The sequence below is a fragment of the Mandrillus leucophaeus genome, unplaced genomic scaffold, assembly GCF_000951045.1.
Source record: "Mandrillus leucophaeus isolate KB7577 unplaced genomic scaffold, Mleu.le_1.0 Scaffold223, whole genome shotgun sequence".
Classification (NCBI taxonomy): Eukaryota; Metazoa; Chordata; class Mammalia; order Primates; family Cercopithecidae; genus Mandrillus; species Mandrillus leucophaeus.
Genome location: NW_012102288.1, coordinates 3,668,839 through 3,686,301, shown reverse-complemented (window position 1 = coordinate 3,686,301; position 17,463 = coordinate 3,668,839). Strand labels below are relative to the sequence as shown.

Genomic DNA, 17,463 nt, shown 5'->3' with positions numbered 1-17,463 from the left:
AAAAAAAAAAAAAAAAAAAAAAAAAAAGATTTAGACAAATTCATGGACAGCTATATTAGGTTACCAGAAATTGCTCTGAATAACCATCATGGTTGCCTGTTAGTCATTTTTTCAAAGTCCAGTCCAAATATCATACTCTCTGGGAATCCTTCCTTGACATTCATACCCTTTCAGGGAAGTCTAAAAGAAAATTAACACTTTCTTCATCTATACTCAAATAGCCTTTCACATTCATTCCTTTGTAAGTACCACACTGAGGTAAATATTTATAAATATGCACAGATGTCTTTCTATCTACCTTTGTGCTTCCCTATCCTGGATCTGAGCTCTTTGAAAAGACTGCTTATTAATTTTACATTGCTTGTAAGAGAGACTAGGTCACTAGTCTAGGTCACTCGACTAGGTCACTAGTCTAGGTCACTCCTATGTTTGCTGAATGAATCATAGCTTCTGGAGGCCGATGTCATTTTAACTAATGAGAGACATGTTACCTCTGGGGTCCTTATTTCATTTTCCTTTATAAAAGGAAATGATTAAAACTGTGTAACAGGAAACTCTTCAGACCAGGGAAAAAAGTCACTAAGTTAAAATGCTTTCAAAGCTCCCAGATAGCAAGGACTCCTGCCCAGCCATATACCTAAGGGATCCTAGGCCCAGGCTCCCCTAGGCACTCACCCTGGCAGTGTCCGAGCTCATGCTATCTTGGCTGCGCAGGCGTGAATACTCTTCTGCAATGTAGGTGGCCGACTCCTGTGTCAGGACAGGCTTGATGATTCTGGCCACATGGATGTACTTCTTCATGAACGCTGCACTCACCATCTTCTCCCTGGAGCCACACACAGTGAATTCCATCTCCCTGCCACACCTTACCACCTGCCTGGATTAGTGGCTTTGCCTCTCAGAAAAGCCAGGATCAAAACAGACAAAGCCTAGAACCCATTATCATAACTCCCATTTATATGGAACATATACAAGATTCTTCCACATATTTTTATTTAATTATTTCGGGTATTATTTGTGAGTTAGATAGTTTAGATAAAAAGTTTAGGTATTATTTGCTCTATTTTGTAGGTGAGAAAACTACAGCTCAGAGAAGCTGAAGCAGACTCAAAGTTTTCTGACTCCAAATTCTGCATTCTTAAACCAACAGCTTTGAAGATTATGCTATGCTTCTTACTGCATCATGACCAAAAATAAAGGTGTAAGATCCCACATTTCATGCTTTGAGCACCTGAACACACGTCTCCTTCACCCAAGTCTACTTACAAAGTCTCAAATGTTTCCTATCTGCTAACCCTTCATCACAAATGGCTACATGACATGTGCCATCTTTCATGTATAAGGCACGCCCACCATCAGTTAGGCATGTCATCCAAACTCTATTTTAAGAAAAGACCTGAACCTGGGCTGAATCACCCAAACATTTACAAGGCAACTGGCCAGGATAAAGGATATATTGTGGACCCAGAAAAGAAGAAAATTAGTCCACATGGTTATGACTCCAGGCATGGTTTTGATCTGGGCACATAATGCCTTAGCTAAGCTTAGACATACACATGTTCTAATATAACACAAATTTCAGGTTCCCTTAAGGCAGAGTTATGAGAATGCTTACTTTTTCTTCTTGGTCCCATGTAGAAGGTTGTCATGCTTCTCGTAAATCTGGGTGTCCTGCTGGTCTTCCTGGCTAAAGTTGGGATCATCTGTGGCCAGGATATCCACAGCACTACCCAAGGGCATAGCTGATATACCCAAGTTAGGAGAAAGGAGAGTAATAAAGAGTTTAACCCAGGGGAAATTGCTTTTTCTATAGCACAAGAAGGGAAGACACCAAAATTCATAAAGAAAGGGCTCAAAAAGAATCAGACACATGGAACCCACAGATAAAGATGGTGGAACTGCCTGGCCCACAGAAGATGCTCAAAGTTATTCCCAGACCCAGAAATGGACAAAAGACATACCTTAGGATAACCTCCAGTAAGCGAGAAGGGGAGGTGGCTAAACAGTTGAGGGCTCTTCAACATCAACCCAGACACTGAAACACCTACCACCACCTGGGTTGGGCCTGAGAAACTACCATCTGTTTAGCCCCTTTCCATTAGTTACTCTTACTATTCTCATAACCTCACCATCGCCATCCTGCTCCCCAGGTGCTCTGTAACGGTGCATCCGAAGGACATGGTCTGAGATCTCGCGATCCTGCTCAGGATCCATCTGATCCAGCATGATGAAGAGCAAGTCAAATCGAGACAGCAGTGAGTCCTGTAGTCCAATGTTCTCCATTGGAGTCTTATACTGGTCATACTGGGGAATGTGAGGACAACAGAAGTGGGCATGACATCAATAGGAAGAAAGAACAAGGCTGCTGCAATTCTGGGAGTGGGAATGGAAGGCTTGACCTCAAAGAGCAAAACAGACAAGAAGCAGTGAAAAAGTGAAGTATTTTATAGCCATTAAACAATGTAAATCATCTCTTCTACCTGCAACCCTTCTTTAACTGAGCTTCCTACGAAGCCCCACTTCCTACTACAGGAACCTCTAACAGGCTGAATGTAGGTCTCTAAACCAGGCCCCTCATTCCCAAACCTTATTCTGCTCCTCTCATTCCCAAGGCAGGACCTGACTGAGAGATGATCCCTTTCCCCTTACCTGTCATAAAGACAGAGCAAGTTGGTTAGGCTACAAGCACTTAGAACTTTTTGAAGTCCCTTACTCAGAAGATAAGAGTAAAACCTCAACTAAAATGGTCAATGATGTACAAATCATAACATCTTAGAAACTGGCCAGGCACATCCACTCACACCTGTAATCCCAGCACTTTGGGAGGCAGGTGGATTGCTTCAGCCCAGGAGTTCGAGATTAGCCTGGGCAACATGGCAAAACCCCGTACCTATAAAAATTAAAAAAGAAAAAAAAATTTGCCAGGCATGGTGGTGCACATCTGTAGTCCAAGCTACTCAAGACGCTGAGGTAGGAGGGTCACCTGCACCCAGGGAGGTCAAGGCTGTAGTGAGCCAGGATCACTCCACTGTACTCCAGCTTGGGTGGCAGGGTAAGACGCTGTCTCAGACAAAAAAAAAAAAAATCAAGGGAGTTTTTCCTCGGGATTCAAAAACCCCAATACTCTCCTTTCAATTCTGGGCCTACTGGACAGATACCTACCCATCCACATACACTTCACAATCAGAGAACATAACAACTTTTAGGTAATAATGATTTTGACCATGTTCACATTTCAGGTTCTGCCATTTTTCTTATATTTCCCAATCACTCTTGAGAATGACATAAACACACATTATCATTTATTTTACTTTATTTTACTTTTAAAGATGAGGTCTCACTATATTGCCCAGGTTGGTCTCAAACTCCTGGGCTCAAGAGATCCTCCCACCTCAGCCTCCCATAGTGCTAGGATTACAGACATGACACACTGCACCCAGCCCCATCATTAATTTTAAAACCTGTGGTTTTCAACCTTGGCTACACATTAAAACTAAACCTGCAGAGCCTCTCTAAACCATAGCTACCAAGAGCTCCAACTCAGAGATTTCAATTCAGAAACTCTGAGCTGGGGACCATGCAACTGTATGTATAAAAAACACCATCGCAACAAGGCGTTCCCATACACCATAGGATTATAAACTGCTGGGACACAGCATGAGCTCTGGGCTCAAATCCTGGCTCTGCCATTTTCAAGTTTGTGGCTCTTGAACAAGTTACATAATCTTCTGTACCTCTATTTTCTCATCTGTAAAATAAAGATAACTACACATTGTGAGATAGTTACTGATAGAATAAAAGGAGTTGGTAAATACAAAGCATTTATGAGCATTCATTAATAGAAGTATTAATATGGTACAATCTTTAAAGAGGGTAATTTTGCAATCTCTACCAAAAGAAAAATGCACGTAACTCTTAATCCAGTAATTTAATAGGTATTTATACTACAGATATATTCCCAAATCTGTAACAAAACACACATAAAGGGATGGCCACTACAGCTTCATTCAAAATAGGAAGGAAAAAAAGGAAGCCACTAAATACCCATCAGATGGAGACTAGTTAAATACATCCCTATGATGGAATACTAGAAATCTATTTTTTTAAAAGGAAAAACTCACCAAACCCCAGGCACAGACAAATATGAAAGATTATATCTAGCACATCACAGTCATGATAAAAACAAAGATAAAGAGCTAATTCTTAACAAGGAAATAGTGTATTTGCTGGTACATGCTTAAATTTTTGTTTCCTTAAACACTTCAAAGCTGTTACCTCTTGGCAAAGTGACAGGAGAGGGAAGCAAGTCTTTTCATTTTCATACTATAGCTCTGTTCTGTTTAGAAATTCCTCCGCCACATGCATGTAGTCCTTTTATTTAATGGACTGTTAAATATGTTAAATGGACTGTTTAACTATATTGTTAAAAAGTTACTTTTAAATAAGGAACTTTCCAGGGGAGTCTGCTGTGCAGGAATGGGTGAGGAACCCTGCTCTAAACAAATGATAATAACAAGAAAATGGCCTTATTTTTAGTCTTTGCCCTGGGTCACCTAGAATACACTTCTCAGCCCAGTTAGTCAGCAAAATCAAATGAAGGTGAGGACAATAGTTGGGGCCTGATTCTACTTACCCTGCCATAGACGGGGTTGGCAGCTGCCAAAACACTGCAGCGGGCATTCAACCGAGCATGGATGCCAGCCTTGGCAATGGTCACTCGACCCTGCTCCATCACTTCGTGGATGGCTGTGCGATCCATGTCAGACATTTTGTCAAATTCATCAATGCAAACCACACCTCGGTCAGCCAGGACCATGGCCCCCGCTTCCAGACGACGATCCCCTGGGAAATGAGGAGGTAAAAATACATGCTACAGTCTAGGTTATAGGGGCCAGAAGGGAAGGATTTCAATCTCCTTCCTAGGAATCTTTCACTTTGCACATGTGAACGCAGCAACGGTGTGTTGGTGCGAGAAACTTACAGGAAATTCTGGTGGGTCACCTTTTCAGCTTAAACCTAAATATTCATAGTATCTCTTTGTCCCACTTTGACCCCTAAGTAACTAGCTTCTCACAAATTTGCTTTATAGAGTCTCTCTTTGGCCTCATCCTCAAGTAATATTCCAACTAGGCCTCTGCCTTCTCTTCACTGGTCTCCAAATCCCTTCCTCTAGTTCATAAAATAGTACAATCTTTATTTTTATTTCCTTTCTAAAGTGCTAAGACTTTGTTTCATATCGAAAACATTCCTGTAAATAGATGAACCAAAGACTTAAATAACTCACCCACCACTGCTGAATACTCAGTCCTCTATAATCTGGCCTCAACTAACCTACCAACTGTATCTTCAGAACACAAGCCAGGGCACACAAAGGATCTACGCTCAGTCTCTCTGCTGGGCCTTTGCAAAGGACCCTTATACCCTTACCTGTTTCCTGGTCTGTGGTGACAGCAGCCGTCAGACCCACTCCCGAGGAGCCCCGGCCAGTGGTGGGGATAGCCCGGGGTGCAGTGCAAAGCACGTACCGCAGAAGCTGAGACTTGGCAACCGATGGGTCTCCTGTAGGGTAGGGGCAGTGATGACACTCTAGGAAACTCCCCAGCACCCCCAGCAAGTTCTGCCTTTCTAGCACCGCTCCTGATACAACAGTCATACAGTAATTGGCTTTTAATATTATTTCCTTCGCTTTTCCCTTCACCACTCATGGAAGAATATATCATATACTATAAATCAAGAATTCCAGACATGATTAAAAAAAAAAAAAGATTCATTTTAGCCTTTTGATAGGACTGAAATACTGCTAAGTACAGAATATATAATCTTACATATTATAGGTCCCCACAACCACTCCACAAGAACAACAGTCTAAAGCAAATCCCCAACATCATACCTATTAGAAGAATATTGATGTCCCCACGGATGTGGCTGCCATTTTCTAAGTCTCGCTCCACCCCTCCCAAGAGCAAGCAGAGGATTGCTTTCTTGACATAGTCATGCCCATGGATACTAGGGGCCAATGACCTGGCCAGCTGGTCAAAGATATCCTACCGGAGAAAAAACCAATGGCAAGCCTAGTGAGATTCAATGGGACTTTGTAGAGCTCCACTTTATATACTTTGGCCTATAGAAAATACTTGAAGAGGGCCGGGCGCAGTGGCTCAGGCCTGTCCTAGCACTTTGGGAGGCCGAGGCAGGCAGATCACGAGGTCACGAGTTCAAAACCAGCCTGGCCAACATGGTGAAACCCCATCTCTACTTAAAAGACAAAAAAATTAGCCAGGTGTGGTGGCGTGTGCCCATAATCCCAGCTACTTGGGAGGCTGAGGCAGGAGAATCACTTAAACCCAAGAGGCAGAGGTTGCAGTGAGCAGAGATCGCGCCATTGCACTCCAGCCTGGGTGACAGAGCAAGACTCCATCTCAAAAAAAAAAAAAAAAAGAAAAAAGAAAAAAGAAAATACTTGAAGAAACATAGAAACATGTACACTGTTCCTAATTGCAAGTTTCTTCTCTAAGACAAATCACACTATCAGGCCATTATCAGAGTAGGCACAGAGGCAGAATTTCAGAATTTCAAATTTCAAAATTTGTTTAGAGGTTTAATCTCTAAGGGAAAAAAGTATTCCCAGGTTCAAAACATTTTAGGTTTAATAAGAACATGTACTATGCTTGAACAGTAACCTTTATCATCACACATTCATATATATAGTTCAATTCTAAATGTGGATATACATCCTATCTTGAAAAAGATAAGAAAAACAAGTTGGAGAACTAAAACAAAGAAAAAATATTTAAGTAGTAATGCATCACCAATGTCTTCAGTAATTAACAGACTTATTGGTACACTTGTAAGTTAACAGCTATCCTAATATTTGTATTAGGCTCATTTAGCAGCCCAGCAAGTAGCAGGTATTAAAATTGTTTAATAACAGAATTATTAAAGAACAAACAGCAAAAACACCCTTCATGTGTTGATTTACCCAAAAATAGAAGAAGCTAACACCAAACACTTCAGACAAAAAAATGTTTTTTGATCTTCTTCTGATCTAGTACAAAAACAGTCATGCACCAAAACACAACTCTTAGAAATCCATTCCCACCCTCAAATTTCTAAACGATGCCCAGACCTTGGATCGGGTTTTACTGAACTTCTTGATCTTGGCTATATCCTCAGCAGAGAAAGAAGGCTGAGCATCCTTGCTCATCTGCTTAACATTACAGGCAATTAGGACAGTCCTGGAACAAAGAGAATAAAGAGGAAGCCCGTTATATTCAATTTCTAACATTAGTGGCTAGTACCCCCAGCAGTAGTAAGCCTTTTTAGGCTACCAAACTAGACTAGCCAATCAGAGCTGGGGAGGAGGGGGCAGGTAGTTGTTGTGAATTAAACAACTGGTTCTGTCTGTGACCCAAATATGCTGATCGTGCCCCACCTCTGGAATTGACCCACGGAGCTTCAGACAGAACTGTGTATGGGGACGAAGCGTAATTAAATGAGAAACTCCCAGGAAAGCCATGAGGCTGTCATCATTGTCACCAATAACTCTCACTTTTGGCATATGATGGTAAGTATCACCAGCTTTATCTGATAGAAAAGAGGTATTGAAGGTATCCTGTCTCCCAGAAAGGTAGAGTGCTCCACCTATCAGATATAACTCTGGAATACGGCAAACTGGAGAAAGGCTATTACCAGAAATGGAACCTGTCAACAGCATTACATACACTTTAGGGCAGACCCTTTACCTGAAAGTCCCAGAGGTGTAGCCTCCCTTCTTTCCAGGAAGGCAACGGTAGGTTCCCACCACCTGAACCCGGTCACCAGGCTTTGCTTTATCCACCAAGTCATCATCCAGAATGACGTCCACAGAGCGGGGGAGCTGGCCAGCTGGGGCCTTCTCTGGCATCTCCTGGATGGTGATGGTCTGGTGATCCTTGTAGACAGAAAGGCCATATTCTGTCTCAAGGGGATTGTTCTCCTCATCCTAGAAAAAGGCACACAGAGGGATAGAGTGAACTCTGTCCTGTCTTAAAAATGCCACACTCACCTGTCAAGGCAAATAAGATGACTTCATAAAATTTCATTATTAAGGAACAAAAAAAGTCAAGTACCTTCCCTAGCTTTTTGTGTTCCCCTCTGTTTTAGTAACAAGCATCGAATGGAAGGGGCAACCCACAGTCTGAACGGACTATGGTTATATTAACATCTAAATTAAGATTCTTACTTCCCCTCTAAAGCTGAATATATGCTTACACTCTGAAGCAGTTTTTCCACTTCTAGGTAATACCCAACAGAAACGTTCACCCAAAGCCAGGCATAGCATGAATGTAATGCTCATAGCAGCATTATGCCTAATAGTCAAAAATTTAAAAGTATAAAAATGCCATCAATAGTGGAATGGTTAAATAAACATGGTAGAGTCACATAAATGAATACTGTACAGCAATAAAAATGTATGAAACACACCTATACACAACATGGATAAATCTCATAAACACAATGTTGAGCATAAGAAGCCCAACACAAAAGAGTATTTAAATAAAATAGAAAAACAGCCAAAAGTAATCCATGCGGGTTAGACATCAGGATAGTGGTTACCCCTGGGTAACATGGGCCCTCAAGAGGGACTTTTGAGTGCTAATACTTCCTCATTTGGAGCTGGTTACACAGGTATACTCAGCTTGTAAAAATTCATCAAACTATACACTTTATGTGAGCTTTCCTGTACGTATATTGAAGTTTTACTTCCTTCACATTTGAATTTTCTAAAAACACAGTTGTCACTTATTGAGTGTTTGCTATGTGCCAGGCACTGTGCTATTACTTCACAAAATTATCTCATGTAATTATCACAACTTTGTAAAGAAGATATTTTCACACGTCATGGACAAGGAAACCAGGAGACTAGGAGAGATTAAATAAGTTCCCCCAGGTCACACAGTTAAGTAAGAGTCTGGACTTGACACAGGTATTAACTCCAAAGCCCACGCTCTTAAGCACCATCACAGACAATCTCCAGAAGATCTGGTCCAATGTATGTCACTTTTCAAGAAGCTTGGCCACAGTAATTAGCAGAAGAGTACTTCCCAAGTACTTCCTGAAGAAGAAATTTTAGAAAAGTGGAGACCTTAAGGTCCAAAGAAGACAACAGAATGACTTAGAGAATACAACTGGCATGAACTAAAGAGACACAGGTTGTAGTCCTTAAGGCCATCACTAACTGGGACCATAAGCAAATTGTTTAATTTCTCTGATCTCAGCATTTCATCTGGAGCTACCTCCAGATGAGCTACCTCCAGATGAAATGATGCTAAAGTATGCTTAAGTTATAATTCTAAGATACTCATTCTCGTTTTTGTTTATGTTTCATTTCTCCACCATTGTGAAGACTGATGGCGAGGACTGGGTCTTCTTTATATCCTTGTCCTCCATAGCACTTAACAGTGCTTTCAATACAGTAGTTCTCAATTAAAATTTGATGAGAGGAGGAGAGGAATTCTTTGATAGAATGAGTTCAGACATCAAGTAATCAATATTAAAATGATCTTTTGTCTCCTGAGGAAAGCCTTGCATTGTCCTCAATTCAGATCAATCTGAACACTAAGAATAAAGGAAGCATTTTCCTATGCCAGCCTTCTCCCAAACCCACAACGAAGTATTTTTAAAGATTACATAACAGTCTAGCATATTTTTCTACTTTTTAAAAAGCAGATTACAAAATTATATGATTATAATGTTGTTAAAACATCTATGTAGGTGACATCTTCTTTTGACTACTCCATAATTTTCTAAAACGAACAAATGTTTTCTTAAGAAAATAATGAGAGTTACACCTATAATCCCAGCACTTTGGGAGGCCAAGGCGGGCAGATCACGGGGTCAGGAGATTGAGACCACGGTGAAACCCCGTCTCTACTAAAAACACAAAAAATCAGCCAGGCATGGTGACGGGCGCCTATAGTCACACCTACACAGGAGGCTGAGGCAAGGGGAAGGGCGTGAACCCGGGAGGCGAAGCTTGCAGTGAGCCAAGATCACGCCACTGCACTCCAGCCTGGGTGACAGAGCGAGACTCCATCTAGAAAAAAAAAAAAATAAGAGTTGTGGCTGGGCATGGTGGTTCATGTCTGTAATCTCAATACTTTGGAAGATGGAAGCAGGAGGATTACTTGAGGCCAGGACTTCAAGTCCAGCCTGGGCAACATAGCAAGACCCTGTCTCTAGAAAAAAGTGAAAAAAAAATTAGCAGACCTGGTGGCTCATGCCTATAATCCCAGGTACTCAGGAGGCTAAGGTGAGAAGATTCCTTGAGTCCAGGAGTTTCAGGCTGCAGTGTTGTATAATCGCACCACTGCACTCCAGCCTGAGAGACAGAGATCCTGTCTCTTAAAAAAAAAAAATTGTGAGGCCAGGTGGCATAGCACAAGCCTGTAATCCCAACTACTTGAGAGGATCACTTGAGCCCAGGAGTTTGCAAATTTAGTGCACCATGATTGCACCTGTGCATAGCCACGGCACTCCAACCTAGGCAACATAGGAAAACCTCATCTTTAAACATAAACAAACAAATAAATAAGAATTGTGGGATTTTCATATTAAACTCTGGCCTGCAATCAATCTTTCCTTTGGATTAATCCTTATTTTTCACCCTTTACAGAAAAAAGACTTCAGATATTACAAAACTCCTTGCCTTAAAACAGGTATCTTTGACTCCAACCTCCAAGACAGCTCAATCAGTTTATCCCCCTTACCTTGGTAGGATAGACAGAGCTGGAGGGAAAGGCCACCAGGGTGGTGAGATCAGAATAACGTCGCTCTATGGTCTTCTTAGTAGCAGGACAATAGTGGACACTGCGTACGACTTTGGGACGAACTAGAGAACCTAAGAATGGAAAATGTGCACATATAAACTCACCCAACTAGACGATGATACAAGTGGAACCCAAACCTATGCAAGCCTATGACTCCAAATACTGTGTTCTTTTCACTAGGTTATGATATTTCAATATTACCTTTTATTCATCTTATTATATATAGACCACCACCATATCCATGTAAAATTTTAAGTACCACCGATCCCAACTAATAAAATAGGTGGAGTTAGGGTTTGGAATGAGAGCTTGCCAGGAGTTCCAGCTCTCAGCAGAATTCATCATTCTACTAACACCTGTGATTACTCAAGGTCCCCCTAATCAATGTACGCCCTAAGCCCCTCCAAGTTTTACCACATAATTCCAGTGCTCCACCTCTTTGAAGCCACAAGCTACCCAGATCTACTTTGCCTCTCCTGCTTTCCCCACCTCCCTGTCTTATTCTATCTTCATTTCCTTAGTGGCCCCCTTTAACCCACTTACATTTAGTGACAATGCCCTCCACACAGACCACACAGCTGAGGAAGCAGGAGGTAAGAGTCCGCGGGGAGACATGCTTGGAGCCAAAGCTGCCTTCCAATCCTACGTAGAACTCCTCATACTGCTTGGCATAGGTAGCATCAATGGAGGCCACAAAATCCTTTAAGGCCCGCTGGAAGGCAACCAGCTCCTCAAAGGCATTGTTCAGAAGCCTGTACACGGGCAGGAGAAAGAAAAATTAGACAGGGCGGAATTCAAAACAATGGATCCTCAAAACAGCAGGATCATTGAATGGATCATTAAAAACAATGAGAAAATCCAGCTTCTGCTTTCTCCTGCCATCCTATAAGACTCAGTAAAATACCAGAACTAAGGACCAACTTTAATTCAACTTATCAAAGATATAAAAATCATATTCAGCTAAACATTGGAAGGAGGAGCATTTGGGAGGAAAATGCCAACCACCTACTTTTCGGAAAAAATAAAAATAATAATAGGTGCAGGTGAGCTATAAGGACTTCTAGATCAATCCTATTTCATACAAGTCCTCTCCTGAGAGGCTGTTTCAATCTGGCCAAGAGGGAAGGGAGCCATTCTCATTGAGAGCGAGTGTATCTCCTTGCCACTCACCGGTTAGCCCTCTTCTCGTTTTTCCTGCGCAGGTCATTCACATTGACAATCAGCCGGTATTGGTTGTCACTGATCAGCTCCCGAACTTTGCTCTGATAAATTCCCTGATCTTCCTGCAAAACAGCCACCACATATCACCATAGCCACAAATTCAGAAACGTTTCTAAATAGAAGTAGTTCTCACAGCCAGATAGCCACGTCAATCTCTGCAACAGAGCTGAATCCCCAGTATGTATGTGCTCATCAATTTCTCCCTTTCATTCACTATCTTTAGATTCGAAATACATCCTAAGAGGGGACTGTAAGAATGATAATGACTTCTTCAAGGTCCATGCTGTTATTCCCATCATCATGGACGACTTTTCTGCATGCTGTAATTTCTGTCTTTAGTGGAGAATTAAAATGAGCTCGAGAAGTCTAAAAGGACAGTAAGTGCAAACTTTATTAAAATATTAAGTTGAACCTAACAATGTGAATGTTAAAGGTAACAATGCGAATAGATGGTTATGTTGTTTCACGGTAGTAATCATTTCACCACGCATATCAAAACATGTGCACTTCAAATATACACAATAAAAATGTAAATTAAACGGACTCTTAATAGTCACATTAAAATGGCTTTTCATTTAAGAATTACGTAAAAAGTAGTATTTTCCCCAATCATCTCTGCAATACGGAAAGGGTTCTCATACCCCGACCTAAAGGAATAGAGAATCGCAGCTATTTGGTCACATCATCAACCCTTCAAGATAGCTTTTCAACATTCTATGGCTTTTAAGTCTTGGGTTGCACATAAAATCCCCTTGGCCTGCACACAAAACACTTTTTATCTGCATCTTAATTGGTATTGAAAAAGAATGCAGCCGAATTAGGGAGTCTTTTCCTCCTGGTAAAAAGTCAGTCCCTAAAATCTGAGCACTCTGCAACGCGGCTGGTCACTATAGCCCTAGGGCAGCCCCTCCCCCCTCCCCGAGTCTCCTCAAATCAAGAGAGAGCAGTGAAATGCAAAAGGCCGAGGTGGGCTTTGCCAATCTGCTTGCACTTAATGGGAACCTGTCGCCTTTCGCGTGCCCGGACCATCGCTTGTACTTAGGAGAAAGTTGGCTTCCTAAGAGTTCACTTATAGAACACAAACTAGCAAGTCCGGCGTTAGAAGCTACAAGATTGGGGCTGGAGACTCGGGCCCGGCAGGCTCCGCTGCAGCACACAGTATGGAGGTCTGGCGGGCCTCTCGCTTCCCGGGACGCTTCTGCAGAGGCTCCGAGCGCTAAAGCCCCGCGCCGGCGCCTCCCTCACCTCGTCGTCCAGGAAGTCCAGGTAATCTCTCTGGGCCTCCCGCAGCTCCACATCGTCCAGCACCACGGTGCCCGCCATGCCCGCTGCCAAAGAACTACCTCTACCAAAGTAGCGCGAAGGTTCCCTAGATGACTCCACCCCGGCGCGAAAACTTCCGAACTTTTCCCGCCACCAAAGGTTACCTCGAGGAAGAGGCGGGGACCCTGGGACCATATAAACATTATGATTGGCTGAGTTATCTGACGCCAGAATAGCGACTGTCCAATCAAAAACTTCTTCTTCTTCTGGTTTTCCGCTGGGTGCCCCGCGGTGGCGGGATACGTACCATCCGGGATTCTCTGTTCCTCCCCTCCCTCCTCCTCCCTCACTGACGAGCAAACTGACCAATAGGGCTGAGAGGAGGCTCACAGAGGCTGGTCACTGGGCAGCTGGAGGGGACAGGCTGGCGAGAGGGAAAGCGCTGCGTTCTGGGAGTTGTAGTGTTCTCCCACCTTTCCGGATGTTTTACAGGGTTTTTTCATGCTACGGAACTTTGGACCCATGCAATGACCAAATTCAGGCCGGCGGTAGGACTTTACTTGAAAGTAAATTAAACGTCAGAAGATGGTGGTTTATAACGCAGGGAGATGAAAACATAAAAGCAAATCATTTTAAAGATATATCCAAATCAGAACTGCCCTCAAGTGGCATCCTAGTGTAACAGTGGATTTTGAGAATCTATAGGATAGAATATGGAACTATAGTATCTTAGGGAAAGATTAGTTAAAAACCCGTTTGCTATCTAATACCGTTACCTGACGAACCCATAAAGACATCGCCGCAGAGGAGGATGAAGTGAAAAAAAAAAAAAAAAAATCGGTGTTTACCCCGCCCCCTAGAGACTGCATCGTGTGTTATACAAATTCTGGAAACCGTTATTACTCCATCTTACTTAATAACGGGTAAATTAAAGGCTTTCTGGTCTTATAAAAAGATCACAGGATCCTTTTAAGTAACTTAGCTTACTGAATGATCAACACAAGAGGGGAAAAAGTGTTTCATGCTCCTTTGATTAAATATCAGTTTGGGAGGCCGAGGCGGGCGGATCACGAGGTCAGGAGATCGAGACCATCCTGGCAAACACGATGAAACCCTGTCTCCACTAAAAATACAAAAAAATTAGCCGGGCATGGTGTCGGGTGCCTGTAGTCCCAGCTTCTCGGGAGGCTGAGGCAGGAGAATGGCGTGAACCCGGGTGGCGGCGGAGCTTGCAGTGAGCGGAGATCGCGCCACTGCACTCCAGCCTGGGCGACAGAGCGAGACTCTGTCTCAAAAAATATATATCTATCAATCAGTAACTAAGAGCAAATCTGAAACTACAATGATTGAAAGATCATTGCATGTCCAAATTTGTATGTTTGTTTTTAGTCCGTCGTGGTTGGCTTTTTATTATATTTTTAGTTTTATTTTGAGATATAATGTATATACGGTAAAATGCACAAATCTGAAGTGTACAGCTCAATGAATTTGTACCTGTGCTTACACCCATGTAACCACTCTGCACAATAAAGAGCATGTCCATTGCCCCAGCATGTTTTTAATTTTACTGAACAAGAAGCTAAAATACTAGATTGCCCAACACCAGACATTTGATAGCTCTTTATCTGAAATTTCAGCCAACTGATTATTAGCTTATGTCTGAAAGTCTTCAGAATTCACTATATACTGCTAAATATTCTAAGAATAATCTGCCTAAACTAAATATATATGCCATCTATTTGTGTGGGTATATGTATTTCTAGTTATTATTCAGTTTATAGTTACTACGTTTTATGCCATCCTAGTGGGCAGATAAATAGATCCTTAGTTAAAGCAAAAAGGCTGTCATTTGACAGCTTGCTTTTGTGTTAATTAACGGGCAAAAAAAAAAAAGAAAATTCTAGAATAAAGATCCTGTTTGCAGTTATATAGAAGCACTGATTTACTTAAGATTTTTTATCACGCCGGGCGCGGTGGCTCACGCCTGTAATCCCAGCATTTTGGGAGGCGGAGGCGGGCGGATCACGAGGTCAGGAGATCGAGACCATCTTAAAAATGCAAAAAAAAATTAGCCCGGTGTGGTGGCAGGCACCTGTAGTCCCAGCTACTTGGGAGGCTGAGGCAGGAGAATGGCGTGAACCCGGGAGGCGGAGCTTGCAGTGAGCCGAGATAGCGCCACTGCCTCCAGCCTGGGTGACAGAGCGAGACTCCGTCTCAAAAAAAAAAAAGATTTTTTATCACTCGATCATAACTCTTATTTTATTAACTTATTGGACAGAGTACTCTGGAAACAATTTGAAATTAACACTAAAAGAACCGGGAAGCTTAGCTCAAACTAGCAAAGAAGTCGAGTCATTTGTAGTAGAAAGTCCAAATGAGTGGAAATCTGAAAACCGTATGTTTGATTCTCACACTTTTTTCTGGGCTTGTTTCCATATATACAGTATAAGATGAAGAAACTGAATTAGAATATCTCTGATAATCTGTCTTACTCTAACATTCCATGAGCTAATGGCAAATTTGGAAACTATGTAAAGACAATTCTATTTAATGAATTAATCATGCCATGGACTTTGATAAAGACTTGATTTATCCTAATATCATCATCTTTAGCTGTGAAGGATACATCGATATTTAATTGGTGTTTTTCCCTTCTTTCATTAGGGCATGAAATCTTTAAGCAGAGAAAATGTGTTTCCTTTGTTATCGCTGACACCTCCAAACTGCCCAAAATCAATCAGGTTGTTGCTACAGAAAAATTAGGAGCATTTGTACATATCTCATAAAAAGTCCAGCTGAGCTTACCCCATGGTCCTCCTCTATCCTGATTCAAAATTTAAAAGCACATATAAGCTAATAAAGTAGTATATCTACAGTTTCCATACTTGGGTCACATTCCTGCTTTCAACTTTCTTTCCACCCTAGACTTCAATGGACTCAAGCCTATCTCTAAGGCTGCCTAAACGCTAGGGGGCTCCCTGGAGAGCAGAGTATACAGGAGGATAATGGAAAGAAAACAAGATTGCAAAGGGATTGCAAAATAAATGTAATACTGCCATTTTTCTATGTCCATAGAGTCCAAAAAATACCCAAAGACACAATACAAATTCCATAATAAATATTATTGACATGAAATTATATATACCTTTGTTCAAACCAATGAATATTATATGTTGCAAAACATTTCAAATAATACCCTGTAATTAATAACTTGTTTAGGCACTCAGGAAAGTGCCATAATTCATTAGCAGTCCTTTGACATTTACTCAAAGGTCACCAAAGCTTGAAGGTGAGCAAATCTATGCCTCCAGGTGTCACAGCAGCTCAAGGAATCATCTGCAGGCGCAGGCTTGCCCTAACCTAGCAGTTCCACAGTGTGAAGTCAGAATCTTCAGATGCTATAGCATCTAGAGTTTCAAGCACCAAGACAGGCAGATTTGCTTACTCTTTCTGGCTGCTCTGTATATTAGCTGTGCGACTAGGCAACTTACTTAACCACTCTGTGCCTCAGTTTCTTCACCTTTCAAATTAGGTTAGTAGTATCCAACTCAAATAAAGGTTTAAGTATCCAGTGAAGTCATAACAGATGTAAACTACTGAAAAAAGTGCCTGGTATGTAGTAAGCATTAAATAAACGTTAACCATTTGTAGTGGTGGTAAATGGTAGTTGGAGAGCAGTCAAGGGATAGGAGAAGGGGAGGAAGCACTGTAGTGCATTCTGAAACAATTCAGACAACCAAATTCAAGCCCCCTTCCCACTTCCACCAAAAAACTTACAACACAACCAATTCACACACTTCCTTGAGTGGGACCTTTTCCTGCTGGAAGTCCAATTGGCTAAAAAAAATAATAATAACATAGGCAGGGTATTGTTTGACTTGGATTCTGACAGTGTTGGAAGCCATCAGATGCATTTACTCCATGCTCAAGGAACATTATGGAATACCAAATGGACTCCTTTAGAAGACTGTTTTAAAGGAGTCCGATCAGCCGGCACAGTGGCTCACACCAGTAATCCCAGCAATTTGGGAGGCCAAGGCAGGCGGATCACCTGAGGTCAGGAGTTCGAGACAGGCCTGGCCAACATAGACCCCATCTCTACCAAAAATACAAAAAAAAAGCTGGGCGTGGTGGCCGGCACCTATAATCCCAGCTACTTGGAAGACTGAGG

At 42.0% G+C, this 17,463-nt stretch overlaps 1 protein-coding gene across 2 annotated transcripts in view; it reads right to left on the bottom strand.

Moving 5' to 3' along the window:
• Positions 1–13,622, bottom strand: part of MCM3 (minichromosome maintenance complex component 3) — a 21,118-nt gene extending 7,496 nt beyond the window's left edge. The window contains exons 1-12 of one of the 2 annotated variants that reach the window (XM_011981321.1): positions 13,275–13,553; positions 11,979–12,091; positions 11,352–11,560; positions 10,749–10,879; positions 7,743–7,981; positions 7,127–7,235; positions 5,891–6,044; positions 5,428–5,559; positions 4,634–4,842; positions 2,130–2,304; positions 1,616–1,742; positions 676–826 (exon numbers count right to left, since the gene is read on the bottom strand). In XM_011981321.1, coding sequence (XP_011836711.1) covers positions 676–826; positions 1,616–1,742; positions 2,130–2,304; positions 4,634–4,842; positions 5,428–5,559; positions 5,891–6,044; positions 7,127–7,235; positions 7,743–7,981; positions 10,749–10,879; positions 11,352–11,560; positions 11,979–12,091; positions 13,275–13,487 — 1,962 coding nt within the window. In that variant the 5' untranslated portion in view covers positions 13,488–13,553. Of the gene's footprint in view, positions 1–675; positions 827–1,615; positions 1,743–2,129; positions 2,305–4,633; positions 4,843–5,427; positions 5,560–5,890; positions 6,045–7,126; positions 7,236–7,742; positions 7,982–10,748; positions 10,880–11,351; positions 11,561–11,978; positions 12,092–13,274 lie in introns of both variants that reach the window. The other variant, XM_011981322.1, reaches the window with a different exon arrangement.
• Between the last annotated feature and the right edge of the window lie 3,841 nt (positions 13,623–17,463).